The 21,784-nt window shown below is 45.6% G+C and overlaps 1 protein-coding gene across 2 annotated transcripts in view; it reads left to right on the forward strand.

Annotated features, from left to right (window-relative positions):
- The first annotated feature begins 4,549 nt into the window (after nt 1–4,549).
- TRPM8 (transient receptor potential cation channel subfamily M member 8) overlaps nt 4,550–21,784 on the forward strand; it is a 92,857-nt gene continuing 75,622 nt past the window's right edge. Inside the window, exons 1-5 of one of the 2 annotated variants that reach the window (XM_063695300.1) lie at nt 4,550–4,666; nt 8,515–8,588; nt 15,199–15,355; nt 16,840–17,017; nt 20,415–20,828. In XM_063695300.1, the coding sequence (XP_063551370.1) occupies nt 4,550–4,666; nt 8,515–8,588; nt 15,199–15,355; nt 16,840–17,017; nt 20,415–20,617 (729 nt within the window). In that variant the 3' untranslated portion in view covers nt 20,618–20,828. Of the gene's footprint in view, nt 4,667–8,514; nt 8,589–15,157; nt 15,356–16,839; nt 17,018–20,414; nt 20,829–21,784 lie in introns of those variants that run through there. The other variant, XM_055379835.2, reaches the window with a different exon arrangement.

Below are 21,784 nucleotides of genomic sequence, written 5' to 3' on the forward strand. Positions count from 1 at the left end.
CTACTGTACAAATGTAAGATTTGATTGACTACTATTGTTTATACTCTAAGGGGGTTGCTTAACAGTCTATTGTAAAGAGGTTACAGCCGCAAGAGTCTCTGTCTCCAACATCATTAAATCTAGGTTAGAATGAAGGATAGAGAGTCCGGTTAAGGTAGAACATCTCCATCTGGTTTTGCACAACCCTTGCAAAAGTCAGTCAGCAAGGGTTGTGCAAAAATAGCTGTGCTATGTGACTCTGTTTTCAGAGCTTCACTTTTCCCCTTGGCATAATCAACCTGGAAGGTCCTAAAATTTTATTTTCTCTTTACAATCCCTTTGCTTTGGCCATTGGTAAGTTTAGGGCATGATTTCTAGTGCCCCCTGAGGACCTTGGAACAGGCTTCCCCTGTGGCTGGATAAGCTCCTCACTTAACCAGTCTCTTTCTCTTATTTTATCCTCAGCTCATTTATTTCTCTTTGGTTCCTTTGTTTTACGTAATATTTTAGTAAGTTTCTTCAACTCTTTCTGCATTGAAATAAAATATAAACATTTAAACTGAAAAAAAACCTCTACCACGTCGTCTCTACTTATTATTTATATCTGACATTTTCCCTCCAGCTTCCCTGTCTCCCTTTCCAGAGCTGCCTAACGTTATGTGAGTGTTTGCCTTCCTTGTTCCCCATTCCTGAGTGTGTCTTTCTACTGCCCTCACAGCTGAATTGACTCAGGATACAATTCCTAGATCACAATCTTTTCCCTCTTAAAAAAATGTAAACACTGTTCCATTTTCTTCTAGTTTATAGTGTTGAAGAAGAGAAGTTTTATACCAGCCTGGGTTTTCTCCTTTAGTAATTTTTTTCTGCTATATTGCTTGTATGTTTTTCTGTTTATTCTTTTTTTTTTTTTTTTTGAAACAGAGGCTCGCTCTGTCACCCAGGCTGCAGTGCAGTGGCACGAACTCGGCTCACTTCAAGCTCCACCTCCCAGGTTCACGCATTCTCCTGCCTCAGCCTCCTGAGTAGCTGGGACTACAGGCACCTGCCACCACACCTGGCTAATTTTTTTTCTTTTTTTTTTATTAGAGATGGGTTTCACTGTGTTAGCCAGGATGGTCTCGATCTCCTGACCTCGTGATCCGCCTGCCTCAGCCTCCCAAAGTGCTGAGATTACAGGCGTGAGCCACCGTGCCTGGCCATTTTTATGTTTATTCTTATACTTAAATGATTTCATCTGGATACCTCTGGCCCTATTAATTTTGCTTGGCAGCAGACCCAGTGAGGTTTTTATTGTGAAGACTCAAATCTTTCTTTATCTCGGGGAAGATTTATTCTGTTGATTTTTTGATGACTGTCTCTTGTAAGTAGAACATTCTTTTCTTTGGAAAGGCCTGTTACTGACATGACAAATCTCCAGTGTTCTCCATGGCTCCTCTAGCAATGGCCACAGCTAGGTGTGGTGCAGCTGTACCAAGGTTTTCCCTCCTTGGTGGGGTGGGCTAAAGTGGAGGGACACAGCCCCATGTCCCCTGCTGCCATGCTCTGCCTGCCCAATGCTGCTGGCACCAGTTTACCACGCAGGGCACCATGGGCCGGCATCCACTGCACATCTCGAGCACATTCTCTGTTTTGACATGGGGTCACACAATGCTGCCAGTCTTTGCCACACTTGATTAGGGTGCCAGCTTCATTAGAAATAAGGACGACTGTCAATTAAGCATTTCACTCATGGATCTTGAGACTTCTAGTCTCAGCTTCTGTCGTGCCTGGGGAAGCACCTCACTCTCTCTTCTGCCTGGGGAGGCTGTAACTAGAAAACAATAAAACAACAACAACAACAACAAACTATCCAGAGCTGGAAAAAAACAAAAACAGCCAAAATTGAGTTTGCATGTAAAGAGAGCTTACAATCAATGTGAAAATTTCGGACCAATATCTGCTTAGAATCAGTAAACTCTCAGGACTTCAGAATAAGGGGAACATGCTGGGCAGAAAGAAGAGCAGGGAGGCTGCAGTCAGGATTTTCTTTACCAGATCAAAACTCTAATAAAAACAGAACTACTTTTACAGTGTTGGGGGGAAAGTGTTGAATGCAATAAGAAGACATCCCCACGGATGATAAGCTTCTCACAAGTTCCTCCTAGGCTTTGGTGTGCACAGATCATCCCCAGGGACCTTCTCCTGACACTGACAGATAAGTCCAAGGTGGGCGAGTCAGGAGTGGAAGGACTCATGCTGGGCATGGACATCTCAGCCCTTTGCCCATTGTTTCCAGGGAATTTTGGATCGCTGGATCTGGCGGTGTGATTTTGTTACTTCTCCCTGGCGCATGACTCACCAAGGGATCGGCTTTCTCCTCCTGCCTTTCCCGTTCTCTCTCTTTCAGGGGCATCTCCTTTTCCGCAGACCCCTCCTCTCACTCTCCAGGGACCCAGCTGCTCTCTTCCCATATCGCTTCTCTTGGACCTCAGGCCTTAGGTTCCTTCTTCCAATGCTTCTTTTACTTCTGAGCCTGAAGTCCTGCAACAATGTGTCTAGAAGATCAACAAACCTGCAGTACTGGGATAGCTGCTGTCTAAGACTGTATACCAAGACCCAGAGTCAACCAACTTGAATATCGACTGGTCTCAGAGAACCAGTTGAGACTACCAGCTGCTGAGAAATGCATTCGGAATGTCAGAGGAGGGCTATTTGCTGCATCTCTTAAATGGCTTCCCAATGTTTTGTTTGATAGTAATGTGATTTGAAGGCAAAAATACCCCTTTTCTGTTGCAGCGAAATAAACAGTTTTTCATTTCAGGGCAAATGAAGTCACTTCCTAAGCCTTGGTGCCCTACTTAGAAGCAATTTGCTGTAAGGGAATCAGTGAATACCTTGCAGGATTGATTTGTGGTTTTGCAATGATGTATGTAAAGTGCCAATTAATACTCTCAGCTTCTCTTTGAAATGCCTGGGGAGAGAAGTAAAAGAAGCCCTTCTTGTTTTAAACAGTCTAGACCAACCATTTGGAGTGCATTTTAAAGCAGTGCCAGTCTCTGAGGTGTGGGAGGCCTGTGGCTGGCCTGGGAGGGGCGATCTGGATGAAGGAGTCATGGCCCCCTGGACTGAGGGTCTGAGAGCAGAGTGTGGCTGAGTGGTGGGTCTGCTCTGTGTCTTAGACATTTCTGCATTCGGGAGTTATAACAGGTGACGTGGAAGTAGTTTGCAAACCGAAGGAGGATTTGCAAGGGAGTATTGATTCAATCAAACTATTCATCCAATAAATAAATATGCAGATCTCCTTTATGCACTGTGCCAGGCCCTGGAAGTCTAGTGGTGAACAAGATACAGTCCTTGGCCTCAGCAAGTTAACAGGGGTCAAACAGATCATTAAACAAATCATGATGCCTACAACTTGGTGCAGGTTGAAGGGGCTACACAGGCAGGTGAGCACTTGCTCAGCCTGGGCATTGTGGGGCATCTCCCTGAAGAAGTGATGAGTGAGCTGAGCCTGGAGGATGAGCAGGAGATGACAGCTGGAGGGGTATGGGGAAGAGGGCTCTGGACAGAAGGTGGGACCTCAGATAGGAAAGCCAGGCCCAGAGAGAGAGGGAGGTGGGCACAGTCAGGCCGGGGAAGTGGAGACCAGCAGGGCCGAGCGCAGAGACAACGCGAGAGCCTTGGAAGGGGTGAGGAGGAAGGACTGCTGCTGGGATGTGGTGGAACAGACAGGGAGGAGCTTGGAGCCAGGAGGAGGGGACTCAGGGAGACACGGTATGCAGGAAGGATGGTGCTTTCATTTACTGTGTCTGCAGGACAACCCCAGAGGTTGAATAGGCATTGTCGGGTTTTGTCTCGAGCTTGGGATGTGGGTCTGAGTTAGACTTTGGGAGACGAGGGGAGAGGGGCCTCCTGAAGTATGGGATGGGGGCATCTTAGAGTGAGAAAAACAGAGCAGGGACCCCAGGAAGCATTGCATGACAGATAAGGTTTTGCAATGCCCAGGCTAGCAGCCTGCTCCAGAGCCCAAGAGGGAAGTCTTGGGCATTAGAGTCTCAGGATGACCTGGGACAGGCTGACCCCCAAGCCCTACCCACCACCCTTCAGGGGCAGGGGTCTTCTTTTCTGCCTGAGGTGCAAGTCCTCTGGCCAATACAGGCTGCTAGCCATAGTCTGCTCTGTAAATTGCCTTCATCCTCAATTCATTACTTAGCAAGTAGCTATTGCAAGCCCCTCAGATGTAGTGCACTGTGATGCATGTGGTACAGACTGCCCTTTCAGAGCTTTCAGTCTGGTGGGGCCATGCACTTGGCCACTGCAAAGAGGGGGTGCCCAGAAGGGGATCCTGACTCAGGAGTGAGGGGCCAGGGAGGATGGGCTGAGGGGTGGAAATGCCATCTGGGTCTTGGAGGGTAAAGAGGAATTAGGGGCAGAGGCACAATGACCATGGCGGGCCGAATGGAGCATGGGACATTGCACGTGGCAAAGGGGAGAGGGTGGAGGGAAAATGGCATTGGGGTGAAGCTTTGAAGGAAGCCCTGTTACTGTTTGTAACCCAAACTTATCCCCTCCACCCATCATCACAGTAAAGATGTCCTTTCGGGCAGCCAGGCTCAGCATGAGGAACAGAAGGAATGACACTCTGGACAGCACCCGGACCCTGTACTCCAGCGCATCTCGGAGCACAGACTTGTCTTACAGTGAAAGCGTAAGTCATGCGCATCACCTGTTTGAAAGGTTATCACTGTAACCTTTGTAAGGCGTCAAATCCTGCATTTGCACATTGACTTTTAGGACATTTTAAATGCCATGTCTTTAAAATTCCTTTCACTACTTAATGCTCAGTGCTCTTGTTTCCGGTCTGAGCCTTGAATCACAGTCCCTTCTCCAGCTCTATGGCCAGGGTCTCAGTTTGAGTCCATCTGCATTTGTTCTTGTAATGACCTCCTAGCTGTACTCCTTTACACTGTCTCTCCTGGTTCCAGGCCAGCTTCTACGCTGCCTTCAGGACACAGACGTTCCCAATCATGGCTTCTTGGGTGAGCTGGAGTCGGGGTTGGGTGCCAGCGGGAGGTGTGTCCTTAGCACCTCTCTACCTCTTCGTGCCTGGCTTTGCTGACACTGGGCTGAGTTCCCTCCTGCAGGTTTTCCACCCACTCTCAGATCCTGTCCAACACTCTCATATCCTGTCCAACACTCTCATTTGTCAAGAAATTAAGACAACATTCCAGCCTGACATCCAGTTCTCATGGACTACAGTGTTAAAAGTCGGGATAGCGGCTAGCTTTGGAAAGTAGGAATTGGTGGTGGGAGGCAGTTCTGGGGTGTTGCTTAGGATTTTGATCTCACTGGTGGGTTCCATGGGGGCTGACTTTGTGATCTATCATTGAGCTGTAAGAACACACACACACACACAAACAAACACGCAAAAACCTGCTCTCCCCCAGTTTGGGTCTACCTCCCAGGGCCCGGGCTAGGCAAGTGAGGCACCCCTGATGCAAAAGTTAAGGAGGTGCCAGCCCTCAGGGGCTGCCCCTGCACTTGCATGCCTTGGGGGACTGAGCACCTCCTTGCACTTGCTCCCCAGTCACACCTCAGTCCTGGCCACAGGAGAAGCAAACAGTGGGCCAAGGGTGGTGGTAGCTTTTCCAGTGTTTACCCCCTTGCTCTCTTCCTTCAACCCCGGTGACGAAGCACCTCTGGGAGGGCCCTTCTGGAGGGGTCCACCTGGCCTCAGCATCAGAGCCCTGGAAGACAGACAGAGTCTGTCTCTCTTTTTCTTTCTTTCTTTCTTTCTTTCTTTCTTTCTTTCTTTCTTTCTTTCTTTCTTTCTGTCTCTCTCTCTCTCTTTCTTTCTTTCTTTCTTTTTTTTTTTTGAGACGGAGTCTCGCTGTATCGCCCAGGCTGGAGTGCAGCGGCGAGATCTTGGCTCACTGCAAACTCCACCTCCCGGGTTCATGCCATTCTCCTGCCTCAGCCTCCTGAGTAGCTGGGACTACAGGCTCCCGCCACTGTGCCTGGCTAATTTTTTCTATTTTTAGTAGAGACGGGGTTTCACTGTGTTAGCCAGGATGGTCTCGATCTCCTGACCTCGTGATCCGCCCGCCTCGGCTTCCCAAAGTGCTGGGATCACAGGCGTGACCCACTGCGCCTGGCCGAGGCTGACTCTTTCTTGAGCCTGCCTCTGTGACCTCCTGCTGGATGGGTCTCCTCTCCTCAGCCCCTGCGGGTGACCCCCTCCCAGATGCAGGCCTCCCTATGGGTAGAACTGCTGAGACCATGCAAGAGCATCTCAGTTCTGGGGGGTTCCTTTTTGCCCCCTAAGCACATGCACACCTCTGCAAAGTGCATTTTCAGAGGGTTTTTAAAGCAACAAAGCAGTTTTAAAAAATCATCACCCTTCTTCCTTGATCATTGATTACACAGATTACACAGCTGTTTTCTTCCTGCCTGTTAAGTAGACTTGAAATTAGTTAAGTGGATGAAAAAATTACAAGTAAAAATGGGCATCACAGACTTTCAAAACTGTACAGGTGAGCACTGAAGCTATTTTTGCTTTCAAAATGTTTGTGTTGAAAGATACATAGAAAAGAATGTATACAGGTGAATTTCCAGCTTAAAAAGAATATTGAAAAGAATGCTGTTGTGCCCACCACCAGCTTGAGAAATAGCATATCGCCCCCATGTGGCTGCCCCGTTGGCTTTCCTCTCTCCTGTCAGAGGTTATAACCACTATCCTGAATTTTTTGTTACCCATTTCTTGCTTTTATTTATAATTTTATGACTTGAGTATATGTATCTCTCTAAACAATACATTGTTTAGTTTTGTTCTGTTTTGAACATTCATGGAATTGTACTATGAGTATTTTCTTGTGAGTTTCTTTTTTTTTTTTTTTTTTTTTTTGCTCAAAACTGTTTTTGAGATTCATCCACGGTGAGATGTGTAACCATTGTTGATTTATTTCATGGCTATGCTGTGCCCTACTGTGTGCTTATGTTTGTTCAGCCTAAGGGGGATGGTATGTGGATTTCTGGTCTTTGCTATGAACAGCAATACCACTTGTAACATTCTTAGATGTGGAAGTCATGACTAACTGGAAAATATTCTTTGAGTTGAGGCTTGGTGGGTGAAGGTAAACATCCCTCTTCCATGGGGTCTGGGTTTAAGACATATGACTTATGGGGAAACTTATGTTCAAAGGATTGGGAAGATAAGGCACGTGGTCATCCTTCTCTGATACCGCAGGACTTGCAGGGGCAGAGGGTGAGAAGGGAAGGGGGCACATTGTGAACTTCATTCCAGGAGAAGGGACATCCCCCTTTGCAGTGCATGGCTGGTGGTAGCCTTGCTGCAGGGCATAAGAAGTCAGGGCTGGCTCTGGTGCCAGTGGCCTGTCTTAAGAGGCCAACTGTGTGTAAAGTTGTCTGAGAACTCCAGCTGCCAGTATCTGGTGACCTGTGGGAAGTGGCACTGGATTGCTGGCGAGAGGAAGTTCCTAGCAGCCCCACCTCCCCAAGGAAATGCAGCCCTCTGAGGCTGAATATTTATTGCCAGGCAGCTTTGCCAGGCATTCTGGGTGTGCAAGTCATTCATGGGGCAATTCTGCCTTTCTCCACCAGAGACTCTTCCTCAGGGAGGTAACTTTACTGGCAATAGTGGACAATATTCAGGAACGGTTGTATCTGTTTACTGCCCTCCCCTTCAACTATGCTGGGTGTTTATTGCCTTTGATATTTTTACTAACCTGGTGGGTGTGAAATGGGATCTCACTGTGGTTTTCCCTTGCATTTGCTCATTCTGAATGAGGTTGAGCTTCCTTTCATATGTTTATGGGTTATTCTCTTTCAATGAATGCTTACTCTTGTCTTTGGCCTTTTTTTTCCCATCGGATTGTCTGTCTCATTCTTACTGATGTACAGTGCTTATATATTCTGGCTATCAATCTTATGATGTTTCATACATGATGCAAATACCTTCTTCCACTTTGAGGAGTGTAGGTATTTTTAAAGGAGTTTTTCCTTTGTTTCCAAATAGTTTGCTTCTGCTAACTTAAGGGAAGCTTTTGGTTTATAAAGGCTTTTGGTTTTTTGTCAGAATTAGGTCCCAGATGTGCCTAACTACCTCTCCCATGGAGGGATAAATACATTTACGAAGGGTTTTTGGAATATGTCTTCTTTTAAACAGCAAGCGTAAGAGGAATGGGAATCTGCATTGATATATTATTTATGAAAAACTATCATCCAATGCCTATATTCTCCCTGGTAGCCTTAGAGGTGGAAAAACATAATTTGTATGTATATAATACTGTTTATAAATAAGATAAGTCCAAATCACTTCTAGAAAAATTTTCCATTTAGTTATAAAAATTTTAATGTATGCATCTTTAAAAAAATTTTGTATACTCTAAAGGCATGAACAAATGCTGGATGCTATGAATATGTGGTAAATTCTTAAAGCCTTTGAAGTGGGGTTACATCATATTTAGTATTCATCAATATCAGCAAGGGGTGAGAATAAATTAGTAATGTGTTATATTCAATGTTCTCTCTCCAAAGGACTTGGTGAATTTTATTCAAGCAAATTTTAAGAAACGAGAATGTGTCTTCTTTACCAAAGATTCCAAGGCCACGTAAGCTACTATTTTCCCTCCATTTTTGCTTTCCACGTTCAAAAAAATTATCAACCACCCTTACAACAAACAAACAAATGCTCCCTAGTTCATTATTAAAGATGTCTTCGTCTTATAATTCTCAGAAACACTGTGTGTGCAGGAAGGATCTGGCAAGGAGCTTATAGTTGTTACTTAGAGCTATACAATTTTGTTTGGTATTTTCAGCTTTGGCAATAGTTGGAAAAGTCGTTGAGGGAGGCTGTCACTCTCTTCAGTATTCCCATGAGATTGGGAACCCACCTGAGTGACCTTGGTAATGAAAGTTATTTTACAGCTGTTGGCTGGCAATACCATGCATGTGTACATATGTCCATCTTACTGGCTCCTCCGTCAGGCTTTTCTTCCCTGCTGTTGACTTTAGGTCTTTCCTTCTAATTGAGTGTTCATCTGCTCTAAGTCTCATGTGTTTTGGAACATTAAGGCTGGGTTACAAAAGCAGGCTTCACCAGCTCAGCCTACAGGAGTTCTTCAATAACTGTTGATGAGCAAGTGAGTGAGTGAATGGGTCGACTAGTGCTCACCCTTTGTGTAGAAGATGCATTTGAATCTAATTAAACAATTTTCGTCCTACCTCCCACTCTCCTTATTCCTCTCTGCCCCTTCCTTTTTGTTGGCTGGCAATGCAAGAAAGAGTCTAGCTATTAATTGCAAGTTGCTGCTGTAGTTTATAATGAAAAGACTCTCTGTTGAACAGGGGCAATTAACAGAGGAAGGATATAGAAATAAGGAAAAAAGCTTTAGAACCAGCTTTGGTTTCAACCTTGACTTGGCTGGCTCCTCACTGTGTGGCCTTGAGCCAATTATTCTTTTTTCTAAAGCTAATTATCTTATCCTAAAAATCTAGCAAAAGTATACCTCATGGGTTGTGGTATTCAAGATGCAGCATATAAAATACCTACCATAATGCTTCAGAGCATAATTCTTACTTCATGTGAATTAGACAATGAGCACCAGAAAAACTAAGAGATCTCTGCCTTGTCACTGGTAAAAACATACGCATCATGAGTCATTCTGACAAAGTGTAAGCTTTGTAAGTCCACTGTTTATCCCCTGTATGTTTCATGAATGGGACTTACATACTGGATTGCTAATACTATCAACCTCCTTGCAAGGAAGCTGTTGCTGCCTTTAAGGCAAGTGAGGCCCAGAGAAGTTCAGTATTTTACCCATGGTCACATGTGCAGTGGAAGATGGATGAGAGACTTGAGCCCAGGCTTTCTGATTCCAAGGCTGTGCCTTCTCTATACTGTCAGTTGCCTCCCTTTCTAAGAATGGCATTGCTTTGGGCAGAACAAATTCCTCAACACATTCTCAGTTACAGATGTTCAATCTAACTGGCATAAGTGGAAGCTGGAGCAGGGATTCTGTGGGGTGTGATAATGGGATCTTGTGGCTGAAAAGCACAGCCAGATCCAGGGCTTCAACAACGTCGCCAAGACTCTGTCTCTTTCCACCTGTTGTTCCTGCCCTTCTCTGATGGACGGGCTCTTCACTATTGGAGGCAAAATGGTCATTGTTGGTTGTGCGTTATTAGCTTTCCATTTGCCAGTTAGGGCAAAGAGGGCCTTGCTCCTAGCAATTCCATCAAAAGTCCTGGGCTGATGTTTATGGCTCTTAATGGTCTTGCTTGGAGCATGTGCCTATCTCTAAACTAATCCCTGGGGCTGGAGGATGGATTAGTTGAGGGACAGTGGAATATGTTGATTGGCAAGGCTTGGGAGATGTGTCCAGGTGAACTCAATGCAGAAAGGCATGATTCCTCAAGGAAAATCAGGGCGCACTTACTAGTGGAAGGGGAAGTAGATGCAGGTTAGGGAAACCTGTGGCTGTCCACCTTACAGTGCTTGATTACAGCTCAAGTCTGGGTCAAAATGAAGGGAGATGTGGTGGGCAGCCGCAGCCCTCAGCAACACAAGCGGAGCACAGGAACACCTCAGGGTCTTCCAGTTCCCATCTCAGAAGGTATGCAAGGATACAGGATTCTGTAATCTTTGAATCCCCCATGTTTATTATTTCTCTCTCTCCACAGGTAGTGGGATCACTCCATGTAATCTAAGTTACCCATCAGACAAGGGCATCAAATGAAGTGATGATTAATTATATTGATACCCTGGTTTTGCTGTTACTTGCCACACTAGATGACCTAAGCTGCCAAAGTCTCCCCTGAGAGTTCTCAGGGTTGCCACCTAGTGCTAAGCCCAACCCACCCTTGCCTCTCTACTCTAACTTCTTGTGGACGCTACTGCAAGATGGTGCTGCACTTTTGCCCCTGCTGCTGTGTCCTCTGAGATGTGTTGCCAGCTTAGGAGCCACCTTCTGGCACACTATGGGTAGTAAGCTCCTAGGTCTGGTTTTGCTCTAGTCACTTCTCACTTCCTTGGCCATGCTGGGTTCCAGGTAGAAACAGAAAGAATGCTACCTTCACAACAGCAGCACGGTGCAACAGAACTTTCTTCCCTGGTGGAAATATTCTATGTCCGCACCATCCAATATGGTAGCCACTAGCCACATCTGGCTATTGATCATTTGAAATGTGGCTAGGACAACGAAGGAATGTTTTTAATTTATTTAATTTCACTTAACTTAAATATAAAATTAAATAACCACGTGAGGTCAGTGGCTACCATATTGGACGGTGTAGTTCTACAGGATTCAGATTTGGTCCAAGGGGGTAGAACTAGGGTCCTGATGCTTTCCTGTCCTCTTCATTTCTCCTGTCTGTCATCCCTATTCCTCCTTCAGGTATCTGCACTCCTAATGTCTTCCTGGCAATTTCTTTTCTCCATTTATAAACCAGTTCATACAAATTGGTGCTTAGAGGGCTACCAGCCCATAGACCAGAGCTGCCAGGCAGCTCTCTTGGTCGAGGTCACCTGTGACACACCCCTACCCTTAGCAGGGAAAAGGGCCCAACAGTTTGTTTTCAGTTATAGCAAGAACAGATGGGGCGGGGAATTCTCTCCCCCATCCTCCAATAAGCTTGGGTGGGTGGACAGGTCCCAAAGGATGGTGGGACAGTGGAAGCTATGGAGAGAGAAGAGGAACATCAGGAAGTAGCCTGGGCTCAGGAAGTGCCCTAACACTTAGGAAGAGAGAGGGCTAAGAACATTGTGCTGAATTCTGGTTGACATATCTTGGCCACACTGAGTGATGCCCTGGGAACTATTCCAAAACAGAGGTGAGTTTGCTGCTGGAGGGTGATTTTGGATCCAGTCTCTAGCTCAATCGTTATAGCTTTAGAAAATATTAAATGCCTTGAGAAATATTTGGAATAGGGATCATTTCCATACTGTGTGGTAATTAAGACTTTTGGTTACAAGGAGCTCAACTACCTAAACTTAAAGAGGGGATTTACTATAAGGAAAAAGAAATGCCACCTAAGATCAGAGAGTGGCCAGGCCTCTGGAGTGGTTAGAAATGGTGACTGATGAGGGGGTACTCAGCAGGTCCCCTCTGCCCGTTCCTGCCTCCACCTCTCCCTGCACACCTGTTCTCTTCTTTCTCAGAGTAGCTATGATTGTGCTGTGGTGCCTGATCTTCCATGTCACAGGCCTAGACCTACAGAGAGACGGGAGCAGCTCTTTTGGTCCTAATTTCAAATTCTTAAGAAAGGGATGCCTATGTCAATCCTGGATTAACTTCCCATCCTTGAGCCTGTCAATTATGAACGTTTCCACAATTCAGTTATATGAACAGGCTCATCTTGATCCTACTGTGTAGATGAGGTTGGAGAGAAGAGAGTCTCACCGCAGTCCACGTCAATGCGCCGTCTCTAGCAGGGACCTGCCTCCATGTATCTCCAGCAGCATCCCCAACCCCCAGGAGAGCAAGCTGCTCATGAGGATTGCTGCTGAGAAGCATTTGTTCCTCATTATAGAATTTCTTTGTTGAGTGGCTTTGGTAGTTACCCTGGGCTTCCAGCACTTCAAGAAGATCACTATCAGCAGAGAAACTCCAGTTGAAGCCAATTGCTTTCAGGCAGCAGAAACTTGGCCACAGTTTGGCTGGGAATCCATCTGCTTCTGGACTGGTCATAAAATTTGCCCATAAAGCAACTCATTTCTGCTCTTATTGTGTTTTTAGAAAAGTCATAGAAATGCATATCACTATTACCATCTTGCAAATGAAAATGTGACCTCCTGCCACAGAGTGCTTTTAGAATGAATCCTACATTTTGCCATATGTTAAATAAGGTGAACAGTAAAGAAGATCTTGAAAACACAGCCTTTCTCTGGCCATGAACAGCTATGTATACTTAAGCTTGTATTCTGGAAGGAAAACATATCTACTTTACAAAAATCATTGAGGATACAAACCATTTAAAAGAAGACCAATCAATGTATTTATTTGCTCATTTGTTCATTCATTCAAAGGACATTTGCTAAATGCCCCGATGTGCCAGAAACATGGGGACAGAGAATATAAGATAAAGAGTCCAGCTGGAAGCAAATGCTAACAGGATTTCCTCAGTTTGTATATCTTTATTTGGTTCAGCCTGTGCAGGGGATCCTTGCTCCAGAGTCACCATGTATGGTTGCCTGGGCTGTGCACTGCACAAGGATGCTGGGGTGAGTGGGGTTGAATCTTGTTATCTGACCCTGCATCCTGGTGCTGACCCACATCTGCCAGAGGGGGATGCCTTTTCTGGTAGGTTAGTGGTGAATGGCTGACCACAAACTTTATTGTGGGGTCTAGAACACGGATAAGAGGGATGGAGGCACTGATCTTACCAGGACTTTGGCAACAGGTGTAAACTGAGACTATTCTGGGCAAATCAGAACATTGAATCACCCACTGATAAAAGCAGAGCTGTGCCCTTAGGGCCTGTTTCAGTGACCGAACATGTCTCCCACTTTGTTATTCTCTAGCCTTCTCAGGACAGAACTCTCTGTTCTCCTTCTCCACTGGCCATGGCCCCCTTGAATTCCTAGCACTCTTGGATCTTGCCCTAAGATTTGTCAGAGAGACAGCAGGGAGGGATGCAGAACCAAGTGGGTGGGGCAGGCAGAAGGAAGCTGGGAGGAGGGTGAACAGTGCCTCACTGAGTGGGAGTTGTTTTTGGCTAAATGGGAATCTTGGTGGTTGTTGTTCCTGTCTTTGGAGACCACATCTCTCAGGATGCCCTGGATAGAGAGGTCAAATAGTTATAGAATGTGTTTTTAGATTTTTTTAACTGCATTTTTGCTTCTTTTCTGTTGTCACTGCCCTCATTAATCCTTGATTTGCATGTAAGGCACCACAATAGCCTAAGTCACCTTGATGGAGCAGGTGCCACATTCCAGGCCCAGCGAAACACTGTGCGTCATTTCCAACCCTCATGGCAAGCCTGACAGGGGAGGGGCTGTGCGAGAGTAAAAGGAGGTGTTTTGTTTGTTTCTCTGCACTTTGCCAGATGTCATGCTTAGCTATTCCTAAGAGACCAACTTAAAGGCAGGAAGGACATCCCGCTCATCTTGGGCTGCTGTGAAGCTCAGCCCAGGGCTGACTCAGAGTGGATTTTCGGTCAGTATCTGTTGAATGAAGGTGGTATGTTGGCAAAGGCACAAGGGAAGAGGATTTACCACTGACTGCGTTTCTTTTTATCCTCTTCCAATTTCCTGTTATGCCTCTGTGTCACCTAATGGATGAATTTAGTTCCATTGCATTTTTAACGAGAAGATCTCGTGTTCATTTACCGCACAGTTTGTCCTCATCTACCCCAAATTATTGAAAGTCTCTCTAGCAGCTAATGTCCAATAAGGAAAGGATGATCTCTCCAGAGTCTGGAACATTTTGGGTCTCTTCCAAGGGAGTGCATCTTCCCAGTGAGTTCAGCCCATGGGAAGGATGTCTCACCTCACTTCAGAATAGCCTTACTGGCTGGGCAAACTGGCGGGGTTGGTGCTGAGACACTGAGGCCAACTCAGGGCTCCTGTGTGTTATGAAATGTTTGAGAAGCTGAATAAAGTTTCCAGATTTCTGAAACTCAGTCTCGTAACAGCCCCATGGACAGAAGATAGATTCCATGACAGCAGGGCTTTGTTCTGTTCTATCAGCACAGAGCCAGCTTGTTGATGAAGGGACAATAAACACCAGGGATAAAACATCAAACTAGTTTCTTTCTTTCTTTCCTTTTTTTTTTTTTTTTTTTGAGAGGGAGTCTCGCTCTGTCGCCCAGGTTGGAGTGCAGTGGCGCGATCTCAGCTCACTGCAACCTCCACCTCCTGGGTTCAGGCCATTCTCTTGCCTCAGCCTCCAGAGTAGCTGGGATTACAGGTGCCTGCCAACATGCCCAGCTGATTTTTGTATTTTAGCAGAGATGGGGTTTCACCATGTTGCCTAGCCTGGTCTTGAAATCCTGACCTCAAATTATCCGCCCACCTCACTCCCCCAAAGTGCTGAGATTACAGGCATGAGCCACTGCACCTGTCCACATCAAACTAGTTTCTACACAACCGAGATGATGAAAACAGTCTGAAAATAAGACTTGAACGTATCCTTTGTGTGTCTATTTAAGCTAACAATACCAGTTTCCATAAGCAGGCTCAATGAAATCCTTCCTTCCTGTCCACACCATCGTGCTTATCAGGGAGAATGTGTGCAAGTGTGGCTATGCCCAGAGCCAGCACATGGAAGGCACCCAGATCAACCAAAGTGAGAAATGGAACTACAAGAAACACACCAAGGAATTTCCTACCGACGCCTTTGGGGATATTCAGTTTGAGACACTGGGGAAGAAAGGGAAGGTAAGCAATGGTTTTCTACTTTGGCAGCTAATTCATAGGCCAAAATGACCTGGGCTACCTTGATTTACTTGGAATTGTCTAATAGGATGGAGGCAGGAGAGATGGGTAGTAAACACCAAAAATGATTGCAGAAAAAGATACATCTTGTAAAAGCCAAAAAGCAGTTATTAGGCTATGCTCAACAGGAAAACTCAACAGGTAAGGACTGGATTATCACCTAGCCTCCTGTGTCCACACGCAAGGCAGGCATCCACGTCACATCCACCTTGAGCCCTACTGCTACTGAGGGCCCCATGAATGCTTTTGTGAACCCTACTGCTTAGCTCTGCGTACTCCTGAGGTACATATTGCGCTGAATATGCATTCCCTTCATACTCACTATGCAAGCTCTCCAGCAAGGTTTCGCAAAGGTGTTTAATGATCAGAAATAGCCTTTCCTACATCCTCTGTGCTCCCAGTCTCAATGAGAGCACCGTCCACAGGCTGTTCCTGCAGGGCCCGGGCCTCTCATCTCCCAAACCCCCATGGCATTCCTGGTAGGTGACCCAGCCCATGGCATCCCTGGGAGGTGACCCAGCCCCATCCACTGCTGACTCCCCCCAGGGCCTCTGCCCTGGAATGGGCTGGCACACTCTCTTGCTGCCCGCAGCTCTGCCCACCTCCCTGTGGCCTCAGCATGGCCGCTGGAGGACTCCCTAAATGTAAAGCCCACCCTGTTCCTACCCGGCTTCAAACGCCTCAAGTCACCCCTCTGCCTTCAGGACAAAGTCCCAAGTTCTCCACCTGGCCCGTGGGGCTTTTCAGGGCCCGCGCAGCGCCCCAACTCCCCCCAGTCTGCTTTCCTTCCGTGAACCCTGAATATCTGAGACAGGTCTCGGTTAATTTAGAAAGTTTATCTTGCCAAGGTTGAGGAGGGATGCCCGTGGCACAGCCTCAGGAGGTTCTGACAACACGTGCCCAAGGTGGTCAGAGCACGGTTTGGTTTCATACATTTTAGGGAGACATGACACATTAATCAACATATGTAAGATGAACGCTGGTTCCTTCTGGAAAGGTGGGACAACTCACGAAGCAAAGGCGGGAAAACTCGAAACGAGAGGGGGCTTCCAGGTCATAAGTAGATAAGAGACAAATAGTAGCATACTTTTGAGTTTCTGATTAGCCTTTCCAAAGGAGGCAATCAGATGTGCATTTATCTCGGTGAGCAGAGGGGTGACTTTGAATACGGTGGGAGGCAGGTTTGCCCTAAGCAGTTCCTAGCTTGAATTTTCGGGCCCCAAGATTTATTTTCCTTTCACATTTCCACTTCCTCATGGGGCCTTGGCACGGCGCCCGCCTGGGACCCCCAATGCCGCGATCCCTGCTGCCCCCACCCCGCCCCTCTTCTAGAAGCAGGCAAGCTTGGGCTTGGAAGTTGGGGGGGATGCTAAACCCCGACCTCAGAACACAGGCCTATCCTGATACTTCTGCTTCTGTCCCCATAGTATATCCGTCTGTCCTGCGACACGGACGCGGAAATCCTTTACGAGCTGCTGACCCAGCACTGGCACCTGAAAACACCCAACCTGGTCATTTCTGTGACCGGCGGCGCCAAGAACTTCGCCCTGAAGCCGCGCATGCGCAAGATCTTCAGCCGGCTCATCTACATCGCGCAGTCCAAAGGTGCGGGTGGGAGCAGCGACCGCGGGTTCTTCCATTCGGGCTGCACCAAGTTTGGGGAGCAGAGAAGGCAGTTCCCGTGTGCAATTCCGGAGAATCCGGGTGCTGCTAGAAGCATCTGATTAATCGTTATCTTATTGAAAGCCATATCCTCAAATGAATGGACACGGAGCTCTGGCAGATAGCGGGGGAGCTTCACACAGTAACTCTAAATCAGCGTTAAGGTGCTTCCTTAGAGGAATTTTTTTAATCTTGTAAGATTTTCATTTTGTTATTAACACACGTAAAATTTTACCCAGAATTTCGGTTCAGGTGAATTGGAAAGGACAGGTGTAATTCGCTTGTTCTGTAATTGTGAGATCGGTGATGCACTTTTGAAAGTAGTGACAGTGCCTGAGAAATTGTGAGCACCGTGTAAGTGTCTGATTGAGGTCAAAGCAACTAAGCCTTTGTTACTTGAAACACTTAGCATTTTCTTTCTTTTCAACTTTATATTTAAAAAAATTTTGAATCTACAAAATGTTGCAAGAATAATGCAATGAACATCTGCACATTCTTCACCTAGATTCACCAATTGTTAACATTTCCCCACGTTTGTCTCAACTTGTTCCATAAATATCTACGTATGACTTTGGGGGGAACCATTGAAAGCAGGTTGCAGGAATCATGATCCTTAACCCCCTAAGTACATGAGCATGCCCCTCCTGAGAAAGGGGGTTTTCTCACATAAACCAGTACAATTTTCAAACCGAACAGTTACCATGGACCAGTACTGCTATCTAACGGTTCATACTCGAATTTTGCTAATTATCTCAACAAGGTCCTTTAGAGTAAACATTCTTTTTTCTCAGTTTGTATTCCAAATCGATTTAGCTTTGTTTTTTTTTTTTCTTACATTTGGAACTGGTTCTTAGCCTTTCCTTGTCTTTCATTACGTTTTTTGAAAAGTGTAGGCCAATTGCTTAGTAGACTGTCTCTCAATGTGGATTTGGTTGATGTTTTCTCGTGATTAGATTCCGTTTGTCTAACCTTAACATTTAAAAAACTTCTTTTACGCAGAATTAATATTGACTGGTAGAACTAAGGAAACGTGTCGTAATCTAGACATGGGTTTTTTTTTTTTAATATCAAGAAGAAACTGAGATGTTTTGTTTTGTTTTTCCCATTTATTTTTCTCAGTTTCCTGACCAACCAGAGGGGACACTGTGGGTTGTCACTTTGTTACAAAATTGAGCAACTCAGCTTCCTTGCTACTAAATCCTGAATACACCTTATTCGTTCATTAAACATACACTTATTGGATGCCTATTATGTACCAGAAATTGTTTTATGTGCTAGGAATACAGCAGAACAAAACCGACAAAAAGTCCCTGGGCTGGGGCGCCTCTTTCTATGTAGATGAAGTGAAGTGATTGAGGAAGTTGAATAGTTTCATTGTTGCTAGTTGTCCACTTGGAGTGCTACCTTCACTTCCCATTGTCTCATTTTAAAAGGGAACGTTAATGGCTGAAGTAGATATGAAGCCATACCCGCTGTATGTGCATGCAGTAAGTCAATCACTGCAAGCATGGGTTTTGCAAAAGAGAAAAGATTTGTTCACAGGGTTGCCCAGTGAGAAGATGGGAGAATGGTTGTCAAATCTGCTTCCTTAAAGATAAGGATTAGGGATATTTAAGGAGTAAAGAGGCAGGTGTTCTATGGCGTGGGGAAAGGTGATAGGAAGCGGAGAAGGAATGAGGTAATTGGTGGTTTGTGCAGGTGTAGTCAGGGTTCGTGGCTCTTCATAGGACACCTGTTCAGAAAATGGCAGTGTTAGCATGATCTGAGGGAGGAGTTTTGGCCCTCTGACCTCGAAAGGTCATCTCTTGGGCATTTGTGCACGCCCTGTTGAAGAGTCAATGGTCTCAGCTGTTTTGAACTGGATCAGAGCATCTCCCTAGTTCCTGAAAAACAACTTTAAGCAATTATTATCATAGTGACGTATATGTCAGAGATGTTATCTATAAGGAAACTAGTGGTGATTTAGTTATATATTGTTTGGCTACATGACTTTTAGCTATACGGATTTTAAAATCAACTAGAAGGAAGCAATTAAAAGCAAGCAAGGCAGGTGAAGTTTGGCAGGCTTAATTAGGTTAGCTCTCAGTTTCAAAATCTGTCTAGAGGAAGGAGACTGGGTGCTGAGAGGCTGGATTTATGCCCCGTGAGAGCTGGTTAAAAGAAGTAGGTGTAAAACTTCTAAGGATCACATCGTACTTACCTGAAAATATTAGAATGACTTTGATATGGCGATGACTAAAATTGTTCCTCATTGCTGAGACCGTAGTAAAATTAGAGAATGGAGATAGTCAGCAAAGGGGCTTTCTAACGATTGGAGGAGGGGGCTGCCTCTCGGCTCCTGACGCTTCTCTTACAAGAGCTAATCCAAAGAGGCCAGTGACCTCTCTGAGGGTAGATTCCTACATGGGCAACATATTATACTAGGGTCATTTCCAACTTTAGATTCAGTTTTATGCTAAAAAATATTTTTTAGGTATTGTATTTGTTCTACTTTGCTGCCCCCCGCCGCAATAAAACCCTGTATAACCCTTAGCATTGAGAAGATAATCAGATCTAAACCTTAAAAAGGCCAGTGTACAAAATTGTGTTTTATAAAGCAAAGTTATTGACACAAAAGCCATCCAAGGAAGATTCACTTGAATCCAACCAATATGGGGGTCCAGGAGCAGAGCGCCCGACTTACCATGGTGGCATTGCCTAACTTGCTTAGAGGCTCTGGTTGGACATTCATTGTCCATAAGAGTCCTCTAGAGGCTGGTTAAAGATACAGACAGATTCCCTCGACCCACCTCCCAGAGAGCCTGATGAGGTAGATCTGGAATAGGGTCAAGAATCTGGTTTTTTTTTTTTTTTTTTTTTTTTGAGATGGAGTCTCACTCTGTTGCCCAGGCTGGAGTGCAGTGGCATGATCTCGGCTCACTGCAACCTCTGCCTCCTGGGTTCAATAAATTCTCCTGCCTCAGCCTCCCAAGTAGCTGGGATTACAGGTGGCCATCACCACACCTGGCTAATTTTTGTGTTTTTAGTAGAGACGGGGTTTCACCATCTTGGCCAGGCTGGTCATGAACTCCTGACCTCGTGATCCACTCGCCTTGGCCTCCCAAAGTGCTGGGATTATAGGCGAGAGCCACTGCGCCCGGCCAAGGATCTGTATTTTTAAGTGAACACCTCTCAGGAGCACTGTCTGAGGTCCCCTCTCCTTCCTTGCCATACGGCATAGCTGCCAGTGCTGTGTCCTGATGCCTACAGGGATGGGGCCTTTATTTTAGGGGTCTGTGAGCCCAGAATGGAAACTTTGCCCAGTGCCAGTTGACCATTTACTCTTCCTATTTGTTGACAGGTGCTTGGATTCTCACGGGAGGCACCCATTATGGCCTGATGAAGTACATCGGGGAGGTGGTGAGAGATAACACCATCAGCAGGAGTTCAGAGGAGAATATTGTGGCCATTGGCATAGCAGCTTGGGGCATGGTCTCCAACCGGGACACCCTCATCAGGAATTGCGATGCTGAGGTACCGGTGGGACAGGAGGAGGTCTGCTAGGTCACATGGAAGAAAGACCATGGCATGGGCCTGTGGCCTGAACCCTGGGGCTCTGTGATGGAGCCAGCCAGATCATGGGGAAGTCTGCCTTTCAAGGAGTGCCTTTGGGACCTTAAAGGAATTGAAAACAAGGATGACGTACCTAATTAACTGCTGGGAAAGAGTTAACAATGAATGTTTTGTTCATTAAAATGTGTTCTCAGCAATCTCATATCACAGTCAGGTTCTTAATTCTTTATAACCATGGCTTACATCCATCTCAGGCGGGCTCAAAGCCAACTGCAGTATCTTTTTTTTTTTTTTTACACCCACTAGGATGGCTATGTTTTTTTTTATTATTATATTTTAAGTTTTAGGGTACTTGTGCATAATGCACAGGTTTGTTGCATATGTATACATGTGCCATGTTGGTGTGCTGCACCCATTAACTCGTCATTTAACATTAGGTATACCTCCTAATGCTATCCCTCCCCCCTTCCCCCCACCCCCCAACAGACCCTGGTGTGTGATGTTCCCCTTCCTGGGAACCAACCCAAATGTCCAACAGTGATAGGTTGGATTAAGAAAATGTGGCACATATACACCATGGAATACTATGCAGCCATAAAAAATGATGAGTTCATGTCCTTTGTAGGGACATGGATGAAGCTGGAAACCATCATTCTCAGCAAACTATTGCAAGGACAAAAAACCAAACACCACATGTTCTCACTCATAGGTGGGAATTGAACAATGAGAACTGCAATATCTTGATTGCTTGGCTACACTCACAGAAATTCAAATCAATGGATATCGTCCTTGGTTAATTGGGCATTAAGAAGGCTGTGAGACAACCACCCCCCGCCCCCTGCAAATGTTTCCTGTGAACATTTTTAGAGAGTAATGAGCATTTCATGCTAAAAATACAAGGTAGACATATGGGGTTTTGTATCAAGTGTAGAATTTTGAAAACAACATTTCTAGTAGTTGAGGAACTTCTTGAGCAACAGGTGTTCTCTGCCCAGAAGCTTTGGACCAAATGTTCAGAAATCCGCATTTAAGCTATACCTTCTCCCATCTGGGCTCCTTAGAAGCAGCAAATGTTAAGGATTTTTGGAATTGCTGTGATTCTTCTTTTAGAATTATTTTATTTTTGTGTCTTGGTTACCATTTTTGAGATATATAAGG

The sequence above is a fragment of the Gorilla gorilla genome, chromosome 11 (genome assembly GCF_029281585.2).
Source record: "Gorilla gorilla gorilla isolate KB3781 chromosome 11, NHGRI_mGorGor1-v2.1_pri, whole genome shotgun sequence".
Lineage (NCBI taxonomy): Eukaryota > Metazoa > Chordata > Mammalia > Primates > Hominidae > Gorilla > Gorilla gorilla.